Source organism: Pan paniscus, chromosome 13 (genome assembly GCF_029289425.2).
Source record: "Pan paniscus chromosome 13, NHGRI_mPanPan1-v2.0_pri, whole genome shotgun sequence".
In the NCBI taxonomy this organism is placed as follows: domain Eukaryota; kingdom Metazoa; phylum Chordata; class Mammalia; order Primates; family Hominidae; genus Pan; species Pan paniscus.
This window is the reverse complement of record NC_073262.2, coordinates 85,572,455-85,586,928: the sequence shown is the minus strand read 5'-3', so window position 1 is coordinate 85,586,928 and position 14,474 is coordinate 85,572,455. Positions and strand designations below refer to the sequence as shown.

Genomic DNA, 14,474 nt, shown 5'->3' with positions numbered 1-14,474 from the left:
TTGAGTTAATTTTTGTGTGTGAAGTGAGTAATAGATTACAAACATTTTAATCTAGAACTTAATCCCTGCCATGTTCCCAGTTTTTTCTAAGCTATACTATTTTACTTCATATTTTATACTAAGGTTTTTTGTCGCAATATCAGAGGTAACCAGTTATAGATAGCTTTCTTCTGAGGTTATTGAGCAGTCAGAATGCCTTGAATATTTGAAATCTATATGTGATACAGAAAAATTACTTTCGTTATTAGAAATTCCCGTATCAGATTTTTAAATGAATACTCCTTAAAAAAACTATTATAAGTAATTTGCTATATTTATAGATACGATATGATTAGACATTGAACCACTATAATTTTTCATTAAACCACTATGGAGATAAACACAGGTCTAGTAATATTGATTCACTTTGTTCATTTATTCATCTTTTCTGACTTGATATTTTATATTCATGCTTCCAAGCAAAGTGATAACTTTAGAATTATCCTGTTGGAATGTGCCACATAAAGTATACAAGTTTTGTTTGGCCTAGCAGTAGGAAGTTAGAACCAGCAGCACCTCACAGTATTCAACCTGCATTGAATCAGTTGTTCAGTATACTTAGTTTTGCTGTAGTTTCTGCTTCAGCCAAGTTTCCGAAATTCTCTGGTGTTCTTCTAGGCAGACTCTAATAAACAGTGAGCTTTCTCAGAAATTTGTTAGACTATTTATTGCTCTGTTCTTTTGTTTTTATCAGGTTGCAATGAATGTGTATGAGTTATCATCAGCTGCCGGATTACCTTGTGAGATTGATCCTGCATTGGTCGTAGCTCTTTCTTCACAAAAATCGGGTAAAATGCATTAGTAAATATTTAATACTCTTAGTTAAAGTTACCAGGGCAGCATAGGTATAGGTATGATATTTAACCATATATTCAAATGCCAGCTTTGTGTTCAGCTTTTTAAATTTGTTATTATTATTGCTGGTACTTGGACTATATCAGTGCATAAAACACAAACATCACCCTTCTAGAACTTAAGATTGGTTGAGATTACTGAGCCATTTAGTGTATATAGATGCAGCAGTGAAGAGGATCCAGGTCTGAGCCTTGAGCCATTCTAAGATTTAAGAGCTCAGGGAGAAAAGGAAAAACCACCAAAAAAGAAATTTAGAGAAATTGAGAAGAAAGGACCAATGAAGTAGAAGAAAAACCAGGAAAGAGTAGCTTCCAGGAAGATAGAAAGGAAATGGTCAGCTATGTAGAGTTAATTGGTGGTACTAACAAGATCAGTGTCAGTGAGGTTTTATGGGCAAAAGGCTGAGTAGTGAGTAAGGGAGATTAAGGGAGAACAGGAGGAAAGGATTTGGAGATAACTAGAAGACAACTCAAAGAGTTCTATTGTAAAGGGGAGCAAAGAAATAAAATCTCAGCAGCTGGAGGCAAGAGCAAAGTCAAGAGAAGGATTTTTTAAGATGGAGGAGATTACAGCATTTGTATGCTAATGGGAGATGGTCCAGTAGATAGCAAAAAATTGAGATCTAGAAAAGGGTATTCTGTTTTTATTGTACTAGAGTTATTCACCATCAAGAGTTTGTACAGTGTTATATAAAACATTTAGAAATTTTTAAGACCAGCCGTTAGAAATGCAGTACTCAGAATCCTGTAGATATTTCTTGATTTGTCTACAAAGTAAATATAGCATTTCATCTCTTTCTACTACTAAAATGCCCCTTCTGCCCCCTTGAGGCAGCAGCATGGTGTTTGAGTTCATCAGTTTTTGTTTTTTTTTTTTCATTTAACAGTGCAGTTTCATTTAACAATGCAATTTTGTTTCCTCATTCATACAGTATGTTACATTTAGTCACATGGATAATTATAATTATTACTTGATTTGCTACAGCTGTATTTTTTGTAGTCAACCAAATCTTTAAAACATATTTCAGCTTTTTTCTTACATTCAATTCTTAATTATATCTAATGGTGATTAGTAGTCTAAATAACCCACAATTTGAGTGCATATCACAATAAGTGTTTTAGAAAGGGTTATGTCTTGAAAGCTTTAGAGCAATGCTAGGTATTTTTATTCATGACTAGTGTCTTCTGTCTTCTTCTGTCTTCTGTCTTCTTTTATTCATGACTAGTTTCTTATGTCTTCTAAAATAGAGAGGTTGAAAACCCATTCCACTTTCCACATTTCTGTCTTTTAAATAGTAAATTTCAAATTATATCCATATCTCTTTCAAAAAGTAATTAAGATTTTTTTTGGTGATTTTGCAGAATAATTTATGAGATAAATTTTCTAAATTGTAAATAGAACTGTCTCATAAAGTAATAATTCCTCATTAGTTTTCAATTAGGAAATTGTAGGATTGCAGTTATCCTAACTGTATTTTTTGTTCTATAATCTTGCAATTAAAAAAAATAAAATCTTACCTTACTGTTTTATCAGACGTCCTTGAAATATGCCTAAGTAGTTGATAATAGTCCATTGTAATATAAACTGTTTCTACTTTATATTTTTATAACAAAATTGTGACCAATTCTATAGAATGCTAGTAAAATAGTTTACTATTTCAAAAAAAAAGTAAACCATTTTTAAAATAAAAATCTGTTTAGTTTAGATTATCAAATCTTAACTAATCTTGAAGAAATACCTTGATTTTATTCTTAATTTTTGTCTCTTAGAAAACATTAGTCCAGAAGAAGAGTATAAAATTGCCTGCCTTCTCATGGTGTTTGTGGCAGTTTCTTTGCCAACACTGGCCAGTAATGTGATGTCTCAGTACAGCCCTGCTATAGAAGGTAATAGTGGTTTAAAATTGTTTTGGCGATGGAAAAATCATGGGTTTTGGTATTTTATAATAAAATATGAGTTAAGTTCTGCCACTAACTGGCAGTGGAACATGGGGTAGTCTGTTTCCCTTTTCCTAAACTGCAGTTTCCTGATATATGAAATGTGTGTAAGTAAGCTCATGTGTGCCTGAATGTGTGTAGAGGTCGGTGAGGGATTATCCAACTCATAGGATTATTTTAAGGATTGAATGGTAAAATGTTGTAAAGCAGCTAAGCACTTCCTTTTTATTTCTGAGCTACTATAAAACTGATGTGTGATTTCTTTTAGATGTTTTCAGAAGTGTTTGCCTGTTTAACATAAACACGATCGTTTGTTACTCTCCTGTTAAACTAGTTTTAAAAACATCAGTGTTCATGAAAGTCAAAGGAGAGCAAGTCCGGTCATGTCCCAACTCTACTCTTAATTATGCCACTATTTATGCAGATTGTGAAGTCATTAAAGATTTGCCTTCTATGTATTATTTGCTATTTTGGGGTCTACACAACCCTATTTGCATTTTCTCAGGGCATTGCAACAACATACATTGCTTGGCCAAAGCCATCAACCAGATTGCTGCAGCTTTGTTTACAATTCACAAAGGAAGCATTGAAGACCGTCTTAAAGAATTTCTGGCGGTATGTATAATCAAATAACTAAATTCATCACATTTTATAAAGAAAACTAAAATTCACAACCACAAAATGTAAGAATAAATTCTCTTTATTTTTACATTTTATTTAGTGTCCTCTAATGGCATTTTGTTTTCAGATTATTTTCTCAGGTATATGAATTTCAGTCTCCTTTTATTTTTATTTGTTTATTTTCTTTTTTGGAGGGAGAAACAGGTGAAGGTGGGGCATTAAAATCGAGGAGCCGTCCGTTATTTCCCTTAGACTCGGAAGTCTCTTTCCCAACTCTAGAGCTCTGCAATATGACCTTTTTTCCCCAAGCTGATGTTTGGACTGCCCTAGAAATTTTCCTAGGCTTGAAAGAGAAGAAAACAAAGGAAAATTGAGGCCAAGAGAGAAGCTATTCCCTCTAAAAAGACATATTTTACTTTTTTCCATTTCTTTGGAGAAAGACAATTAATGGTGAAAAATTCATCATTAAAAATACTACTCACTACCAAAAGAGAGGAGTGCTAAATGTAGCCTCATGAAACATGGTTTTTAGTTTCTCTATCAATGTAGTTCTTTCTTTTCTTTCTTAATATAACCTTTTCCATATTTTATTTAAACGAAAGATATACCATGGCATACTGAACTCTAGAACATTTACTTCTTTTTCAGTTATAAATCCTGTCAGCTTTTTTAAAAAATAATTTTTAAATTACAAATGCAAATATAGTACTAACTTGAGGAGAAAATAACTTCTATTTCAAGGAAAACACTATTAAAATTTTTAAGTGTTTCTTTCCATTTGCAAATAATTCCTTCACTCAGGGTTTAATGTCTTAATCTTACAGTGTTTCTGTGAAGTCAAATCCAGTGTGAAACTGTCTTCTTCCTTGGGAACTAAGAAATATAGTCAGTATATAATGGGATGGGATAAGAGAAAATAATTTGAATCATTTTAAAAAGCAGACTTGTTCTGAAAAAATCAGTTTTAAAGACCAATAAGAATATTTGATTACATTTATTATGTTAGTGTCTCTTTGCGCCTTAATTACTCTCTAAATTACTGCTTGAATGTAGGGTATCTAAGCCCATCTTATTATTTAATTGCTCATTATTTTATATTTAGCACTGAATGATTGAAATGTGTTGGAAGTTGAAACATACCTAAAATAAGTAACCGATGAACCTTTTATTAACAAACTCACTTTATGTGTATGTATACTTTCAAGCTTGCATCCTCCAGTCTACTGAAAATTGGCCAGGAGACAGATAAAACTACAACAAGAAATAGAGAATCCGTTTATTTACTGCTAGATATGGTAAGTCTCATTTTAATTTTTACTAACAATAAAAAAGTTCCAGTCATTCCTGAGAATCTTTTCTTGGCATCTTAGTCATTGAATACTTTTTTTGATCCCTTTTGTTCACTTCATGTAAGCCACACCTTTCTAAAATTTGCAGAGAAGACTGACATCACTCATATTTTATCATTTCGGTAATATCAGAAGATAACAATCAAAGGTTAGCATTAACTGTGGGTATTCTTTTATGAACAGTTTTTCAACCTGTTGGAAAACACTTAGGCCTTGTATTTTTCTAGTGTATTGGTGTCAGCTCTCTTCCAGTTTTCTGAGTTTTCTACATTCTAACTCTATTCTGCCCATTTCTCGTAATTTTCTGTAATTCTCTGTGCCTAGTCACTTCCCTCTCTGCAGTATCTGTGAACCAGCTCTTGCTTGTTTCTACCACGTGGCTCTTTCCCCACTTAGAGTTATTTTCCTTACCTGCAGAAACTGTACAGCTTTCCATTTCATTATAGTCAGTCTTATGTTTGGTTTTGCTTCCTAGCTTAGTCTTGGATTGCCAGGTAGAGTTGATGGTACAAAAAAAAAATATTTTTCTGTTGTCTTTTATTTCTAGTATATCAGTGAGGAAAATGAAAGTGCCCAATATATTCCTGTTGATTAAATAAATTTAATTGAAAAGTAGCACTTTTTAAACAGTTTGATATACATTCACTGTGGCACATTTACATTTTAGATTAAGTAAAAGGAAAATAATATGTGTCTATTGCTAATAAGAACAATATAGAAGTTATGCCTTACTGGTTGTCAATAAGTGTTCCCATTATAAATAACTTATGATTTTTGTTTATAAACAAGTTATAAATAACTTGTTTTGATGCATTTTCTGAATTTTACAGATTGTACAAGAATCTCCATTCCTTACAATGGATCTTTTGGAATCTTGTTTTCCTTATGTCTTGCTGAGAAATGCATACCATGCTGTCTACAAACAAAGTGTTACATCTTCTGCATAAAATTACCTACTTACTCAAGACAAGCACGCATTTTTGTTGCCTTGGTTTTACCTGTAGACTGTGGAACTATTTTACCTTAAGACCTGAAAAAGTTTTGTGGATTATAAATTTCTTTCATACGGTTGTATTTTCTGATCATTGGTTTCTTAATATGGTTGTACTACAGTATACTTGGTTGATTTAGGTTGCACATTCACTGAATTCACTGAGATTATTCCTATAATTTTAAAGTATCATTTATTTGAAAAACATACATTATCAACATGTTTTTGATATTTGATAATGAAAAAAATCTTTGCTTGTTTATTTCTGAAAAAGAACTGTATTTAGTGATTATTTTAGATAGTGATATTATAGCATTCATCTGTGTGTAAATTATTTCATATAGGGAAGAGTTCTGATCTGTACCTATGGTTCTTATTGAAAACAAAATTGGATGTGCATTTCTGTGATGTTATGAATACATTTCTACTTTATTTTGAAACATTTGCCAAACTAAATACTATAACACTGTATAACATTTAAAAATGTTAAAGAACTGCTTAGTATTAGAAGCAGATCATTTCCCAAAATTCTAAGAACAGCAGCATATGTTGTTGCTTGTATAAAGCCTAGCGATAATTTTTAGACTAACTTCCATGGTGCCCTGTTGGCATTAGCACTACCATTGTACCCTCCTGTATAATAAACAATCTTAGACATTTATCAACTGTTGATACAAATGTTAGTCCCTAACCACTTTTTATATATGTTTTAAATTTTTGAAATTCAAGTGTACCTGCCATAACATAAAATAAACACTAGACTGTATCACACTTCGATTGATTTCTTTAAGATCCTTGGATATTTGTTCAATAATAATAAAGTTTTTGTTTAAACTTAGTTTGAAATATAAAAAATAATGGTTTAGGAATGTCTAAGTACAGCATTCGATACCAGGTCAGCTATTATATGATTTGTTTAAATGTTTTAAAAAACATTTTATTGAAAAAAATACCAAAATTAAAAAATAAAATTACACAATACTTCTTAAAAATTAAGAACTTAAAGAAAACTTGTATGCTGTCAACTTGCTCATTTTATCTGTAACCAAATAGAGTTATTTAAAAGAATAGGGAAAAAAAATTGAGTGATCATGGGACTAGTGAGAATGTTGAGAACTGCTGCATTAGTCAGTAATGAATGGGAAAGACATAAAAGGGCCTATTGCTTAATAGTTGGCATGGAGGGCAAAGCAGCTCATTTAGTTTGAAAACTAACCCGATGTTTTGCTCTTTGATTGGCATTGTTGAGGCTGTTTCTCAGCAGCTTTGTATCTGAATATCATAAAGAGCTTCTGTTCACAGCTTCTTATGTATACACTGGTAACTTGTGTTAAGATAAAAGAAGGCTGCTGTGAACTCAGTTATAATGTTTTTCTTTCTTCAAACATAGAGAGTAGAATGAAATTGAAGTACTATGAGATTATGCTGTTATTTTGTGTATGATTTGTCCAGCCTATATTTAAAGTAGGGAGTAGTTGTCACTATCTGTCGAAAAACTGTACTTGTTCCATAAAGATTTTTTAAAAAGGGAAATTTTAAAATGGCATAGTTCAGACCTGAAATAGTCTGATTTACACAGTGAACAGTCAAAACTAAGATTTAATGCCGTTTGTTTTGAAATACTATGATCTTAGAGAGGTAATAACTTTGTTGGCAGTGATCTCTGGAGAGGTAAAGTAGGAATTTGGATATGTACACTTTGGAATCATATGTGAAAGGGCATAAGGATGAAAATAAGGCATTCTCTACCACTGCTAGGCTGAGAAAAAAATCGCTCCTCATAGTCACCTGAAGTTTTTGTCCAAATTTTTTCTCATACAGCAAAGGCGGGGGAGGAGGCGTGGCAAAGGTAACTTGGAGGAAAAAGTTAAAAGTAAATTGACAACTACTATTTTTAATATCTTGTTTGTTTTCTTTTATTTTCTTCTAAACTTATACAACATACTATTTTTGTTGTTTTCTCTACATTAATGTGATCATACCATACATACTGGCTTGTAATCTGCTTATTTCACTCAATAGTAGAAAAAATGTCTTTAATATTCTTTTTAATACCTTTATAGATACCATAACTAATTTAACAATTTCATGGCCGGGCGTAGTGGCACACGCCTATTTCAGCACTTTGGGAGGCCAAGGCGGATGGATCACTTGAGGCCAGGAGTTCAACACCAGCCTGGCCAACATGGCAAAACCCTGACACTACTAAAAATACAAAAATTACCCAGGTATGATGGTGCACACCTGTCATCCTGGCTACATGGGAGGCTGAGGTGGAAGAATTGTTTGAACTCGGAAGGAGGAGGTTGCAGTGAGCTGAGATCACACCACTGCACTCCAGCCTGGATGACAGAATGAGACTGTCTCAAAAAAAAAAAAAAGAAAATACTCATTTGGATAGATTGGATAGATTTTTAGACAATTTCTTTTCATTATTATAAATGTATATCTATATCTTGGTAAAGTTGACCTGTTATTTTTTAGAATAATTTTTCAGAAGTAAAATTGCTTCCTTTCTGCTGCTTTTTCATTCATTTATTTAAGCAAGTATTTTTAGATGCCTGGATGTAATGGTGAGCAAAAAGGTGACCCTTTTATAGTTGAGCTTGGATTTTAATGATGGTATACAATAAACGAACCAGCTTCTTGAGACGGAGTTTCACTCTTGTTGCCCAGGAAATGGGCAATGGCCTGATCTCGGCTCACTGTAACCTCCGCCTCCCAGGTTCAAGCAATTCTCCCATCTCAGCCTCCTGAGTAGCTGAGATTACAGGCGCCCGCCACTACGCCCAGTTAATTTTTGGTATTTTTAGTAGAGGTGGGGTTTTACCATGTTGGCCAGGCTGGTCTCGAACTCCTGACCTCAGGTGATCCACCCACCTCAGCCTCTCAAAGTGCTGGGATTACAGGCATGAGCCACCATGCCCAGCCATGAGCAAACTTCTGATGGTGACTGGAAAGTATACAGGATAATGTGGGGAGGCAGTGGTGAAACTACTTTAGAAGAAAGTGTTAGAAGAAAGTGTCATCTGTGTAAGAGAAAACATTTGAGCTGGTACGTGAAGGATTAGAAGGAGCCACAAGTGGGCTGAGGGGAGGAATAATAAAGGCAAAGACCCAGAAGGCAAGCACAAACTTGGCATGTTTGAGAAGTTAGAAGTGTGTCATCTGTGTCTCTGTCATGAGGAGTGCTCAAGTTCCCTCTAGGAGCCTTATGGGCTAGCTAGCTCTTTTTCTCTTCTGATCACTTGCTTGCTTGCTTTCTTCTTTGCTTATATAGCAGAGTTCACAAATTAAATCTAATGTAGGCTGGTTAATAAAGGAAATGAACATGAATTCACTGATAGGCTCTTGCATTAATGTGAAAATGTAGTCTGTTGTACACCATCATGCCTTCTAAATGAAGCCCAAATTCTGTAAGGTAGTGAATTGTAACCTACTGATTAGTACATGATCCATGCCCATTCTGTTATAATGACTTGCCTTTCTGAGACTTCACCTATATTATTCCTAAGACTTTTGTGAATAATCCTTAAAGTAGTGACTCCTTACATCTTTCTTTCATTTCTTCTTTGTAGTCACTTGAAATGACAGCATGAACCATCATTTCATTTGAAGGCCTGAGCCTGAATTTTCAAATAGACAAAATGCTCTCTTTCTCTGAAGATTTGCCATGACCTCTGCCTTTGGGAAAAAATATTTGAGATTTTAAATTTTTTATTCTGTAGTACAAAAATTATGTTTTTCGTTAATTGGTCCTGTGGAATTGGAAGGAAATTTAATATTTATTGACTCTACTTTGGTATTATTTTCAGAGTGAGAAGTAACTTTAAGTGTCTTAAAATTTCATTCATTTTTGCATGAACCAAACTTTCCCTACACATCGCTGTCCTTGACTGTCCAGAGTAAACATGTCTAACTCTGGAATGTTTCATTTCCAATAAAAGTATTCAGCCTGTCATTTTGGGCCTAAGTAAAATGGGATAAATTAGCAATCTGAAGTTAGGATCCTAGCCACAGAGGGCCATGTCTCATTTCTGGTTTAAGTGCACCCCTCATCCCCAGCCCATACCTTCTTCTTTCTCTTAAGGATTGAGGCAATCCTCTTGGTGCTCTTGGTGCAGGTGCATCTTGGTCACCTCTTACATGAGGGCCACAAACTTGGTAAATGGGTGGCCTGGAGATGGGGCTGTACTAGGTATGTGACCTTGGTGATTGCCTTGTCTCAGTTGTAGTATATGGCTGAGTCACATTCATAGTACACTACATACACATACTGACCAAATGCCAATGGCTAAGGCTTGAAATTATTTCGCCAAGACCTAAACTGAAGATTACCATCATAAAATAAGCTTCTAGAATCCATGAATAAGTAGGAAATCATATTTAAAATTTACTGTAATTTTATTAAAGCTCATTTTTTAAATTTAATGCAGTGCAGAGTCATTAATTTCTCAGCATTATCAGGTGCTAAATTGCTCACTCATTAAACTACTAATTTAAGATAGTTATTTTAAATTACAGAACAGGAAGCAACTTACGAGGTTGCAACCAAATTATATTTGTTTTTTCTCCATTAGTAACTGACTAAAAGTGTTTCTTCAACTCTCGGATTTGAAGATTTTGTGGTCAGTGGTAATATAATTTCACTGAAGCGTGCTCACAGACTAACACTGTGTGCACTACTCAGTGATGCGTCCTGAATGTTTTCAGAGACAAACCTAAGATAATGTTGCCCTTGTTTACTTTCATTATTTCTGATTTTTTTTTTTTTTGCATGTGTTTGCTGCATCACACAATTACTTAAGAAATTGTCCCTAACCTTTGTGCTGTGGTCTGAATGTTTGTGTCCCCCTGGCCATAAAATTCATATGTTGAAATCTGATCATCAGTGTGACAGGATGTGGGGCCTTTGGGAGGTGATTAGGTCATGAGAGTGGAGCCTTCATGAATGGGATTAATGCCCTCGTAAAAGGGGCCCCAGACAGCCGACTTGCCCCAACCGCCACGTGAGGACAAAGCAAGAAGCCACTGTTCATGAACCAGAAAGCAGACCCTCCACAAACACCAAATAGGCCAGCACACTGATTGGCTTCCCAGCCTCCAGAACTATGAGCAAGAAGTTTTTTTATAGTAACAAACACAGTTCTTGCTTATAAACTTTATAAACCAGACTAAGGCATTTTGTTATAGCAGCCCACACGGACTCATATTTTGGTTCTAGAAATGTGACACTGGAATGATGTGGCTCTCAAGATGACAGTATTGCTTCTGAATGTCTATGTTCATATCATCTTTAATTTCATGAACACCAGTTTTAGCATCTTCCCTTGAGTAGAAAGAGATTCTCTACAGCAAGTATTATGTAAGAAGTACTGGTGGCCAGGCACAGTGGTTCACGCCTGTAATCCCAACACTTTGAGAGGCGGAGCCAGAGGGATCATTTGAGCCTAGAAGTTCGAGATCAGCCTGGGCAATATGTCTTAACCCCATCTCTACAAAAAAAATGCAAAAATGAAAAAGCCGGGTGTGATTGTGTACACCTGTAGTCCCAGCAACTTGAGAAGCTGAGGTGGCAGGATTGCTTGAGCCCAAGGGGAGGGTTGGCGGCGGTGGGTGGTTTGAGGCTGCAGTGAGGCATGATTATACCAGTGCGCTCCAGCCTAGGTGACAGAGCAAGAGCCGGTCTCAATAATAATTAAGGCCAGACGCGGTGGCTCACTCCTGTGATCCCAGCATTTTGGGAGGCCAAGGTGGGTGGATCACCTGAGGTCAAGAGATTGAGACCAACCTGGCCAACATGGTGAAACCCTGTCTCTACTAAAAATACAAAAATTAGCTGGGCTTTGTGGCTCGCGCCTGTAATCCCAGCTACTCAGGAGGCTGAGGCGGGAGAATCGCTTGAACCCAGGAGGCGGAGATTGCAGTGAGCCGAGATCGTGCCACTGCACTCCAGCCTGGGCAACAGAACAAAACTCTGTCTCAAAAAAAAAAAAAAAAAAAAAAATTATAATACATTAAAGAAAAAACAACACTTGCATTCTGAAGGCGTATTCACCCTTGAACTGATGGATAGCATTCAATGTATAAAACATAAGAGTTTCACTCCAAGTTACATATAGAATGTTTATCTTTATTTGAGAGGAAATATCCAGTTAATAATCAGAATGCCATACTAATTAGGTATGACCATAACTTACGTTAGTCACATGGTCATTGATTGCATGCAAATTCTGGCTGCCAGAAAGCACATTGAAGTAGGTAGTCATTTAACCATTTAACTGTTAGATCTTGCAAAGGTTGAAGCTGAAGCTGAGGAGCAGGTAGTACACAACTTTACAGGTTAATGCTGAATGTCAGTTCATTCTGAATTCTTACCTTCAGCCAAAATGTACAAGGGTCTTTGCAGTCTGAAACAAGGCCCAGATGGCAGAACTTGTGATGGCTAGGAGGGGAAAATTTGACCTTAACTGATAGATGTGGTTTTATCAAGCCAAAAATGCTGACTAGAATAATAATGAGAGCTAATGTTTATTGAAAGCCCATTGTGTACCAGATACTCTGTTAAGTTTTCTCTAATTCAAACCTCTAAATATTGCTCTTTTAGTCTTCACAGTAATCCTATATCATGATGACACCCATTTATTGATATGGAAACTGAAGCTCAGGAAAGACAAAGCAATTTTTACAAACTCACACTACAAGGAAGTAGCAGAGGCCAACATTTAAATCTGGCCCCAGAGTTGTGTTCTTCTCATTAAACTGTGTCTCAGATCTCTCAAATGTGAGTGTGGACTTTTCTAACCAATAGCATTTTTAAATTAATGTTTTAAAAATTTGAATAGCTTTTAGGGTACAGTGGGTTTTTGTTTACATGGATGAATCATACATTGGTGAAGTCTGAGGTTTTAGTGTACCTGTCACCCAGGTAGTATGCATTGTACCCAATGTGTAGTTTTTTATCCCTAGACCCGTTCCCATCCTCCCACTTCTGAGTCTCCAAAGTCCATGATACCACTCTGTATGCCTTCGCATACACATAGCTTAGCTCCCACTTACAAGTGAGAACATACGGTATTTGGTTTTCTGTTCCTGAGTTACTTTGCTTAGAATAATGGCCTCTAGCTCCATCATAGTTGCTGCAAAAAGACATTGTTTCTTTTTTATGGCTGAACAGTATTCCATGGTGTGTATATATACCACACTTTCTTTGTCCACTCATTGGTCAGTGGGCACTTAGGTTGGTTCCATATCTTTGCAGTTATGAATTGTGCTGCAGTAAATATACACATGCAGATTTTTTCTGATATATTGACTTCCTTTGGGTAGATACCCAGTAGTAGGATTGCTGGATCAAATTCTATCCAGTAGCATTTGAAACTGCTTTACATTAACAATGAGGGACAAAAAAAATAACACTGAGGGCTTACATTATGCTACTCTTGATACTAGACAGTTTCATATCCATTACTTCATTTAAACTCCACAACCAAATTACTCAATAGGGATTGTTTTCTTGATTTTTGTAAATGAATGTGGAAACCAGCTCATAAAACTTTAAATTCCTTGCCCCAGTGTCATAAAATTACTGAGTTTGAGTGACAGTGCTGAGATTAAAACCTAAGGCTCTAGGATTTCCAGCCCATATTTTTTCTACTGTATCATGTTCTTTCCCAAAGCACTAAAAAACATTTCCTGGGTAAATGACTGTGGGCTTGGGGACACTATGCCCACTTTCTGTCCTTCATGGTTCTAAGTTGCTTCTTTGCTTCTTCACTTTTTCTCTCTCATCCTGCTCAGATTAATCTCTAGTAAATCAGATTTCTTTCCTAGGCTGTCTTATCCCACATATATAGTAGATAATATGTCACATATTTGTGAATGTTAAAAATATTTGTTTTAGTTTTAAATCTCAAGCTCACACAGTACTTACTCTCTATGTCAAGAAAAATGGTTTTTACTATTTTCTGAAGGTAACGCAGCTGTTGAAGTGAGATCCTACACTGGAACATACAACGCTTGGTCTAATATTAAAGTTAGTGCCAAGAGCTCTCTAAATGTGATTGATCGATTAATTCTGCCTTTATGAAAGATGAACTTATTTTCAAGATAATAGCTAATTCTTGAATGGGCAACCTATTATGTATCAATGATTGTAATGATGGAGCATTTTAGTCATTTGTAGCTGGAAGAGCCTTAGAGATTATCTGGTTCAACCTATTCAAGAGTTAGGTAATTTAACCAAATTAACATATGTGGCGATGTGCTCATATAGTGTTCCTTCTACTGTGCTGTGTTGCCGCATATATGCTGATCTTATGTTTATGCAGTAATAGTCTTCATAATAATAAACAGCTACTGGTTCCTGGTAGGATTTTGGACGTAGATATGACTTGAAGTATGATGCCACAGCCTCAAACAAATCTGGGGTTTGAATCCCAGCTCTGTCACTTATGGACAAATTACTTAACTTCTCCAAGTTTGTTTCCCTAAGTGTAGAATGTGGATAATATCTACTTTAAAGGGCTATTGTAAGCATTAAAATAAGATCATGCATATAAATTGATGAGATGGTGGGGAAGAAGAGGCTACCACAAAGTAGGCATTCAGTGTAAATGGTGGTAGTTTCTCCTGTATTATCAGGCTATTTGGTTTCACTTATAAAATTGCCTTCAAAGAGTT

The 14,474-nt window shown here is 35.3% G+C and overlaps 1 protein-coding gene across 5 annotated transcripts in view; it reads left to right on the top strand.

Moving 5' to 3' along the window:
- The window catches only part of NCKAP1 (NCK associated protein 1), a 116,857-nt gene extending 110,294 nt beyond the window's left edge, over nucleotides 1-6,563 (top strand). For all 5 annotated transcript variants that reach the window (XM_003823525.5, XM_003823526.6, XM_034954614.3 and 2 more), the window contains 5 exons: nucleotides 734-827; nucleotides 2,664-2,780; nucleotides 3,337-3,446; nucleotides 4,658-4,747; nucleotides 5,632-6,563. In XM_003823525.5, coding sequence (XP_003823573.1) covers nucleotides 734-827; nucleotides 2,664-2,780; nucleotides 3,337-3,446; nucleotides 4,658-4,747; nucleotides 5,632-5,748 — 528 coding nt within the window. In that variant the 3' untranslated portion in view covers nucleotides 5,749-6,563. The remainder of the gene's footprint in view (nucleotides 1-733; nucleotides 828-2,663; nucleotides 2,781-3,336; nucleotides 3,447-4,657; nucleotides 4,748-5,631) is intronic.
- The last annotated feature ends 7,911 nt before the right edge of the window (nucleotides 6,564-14,474 follow it).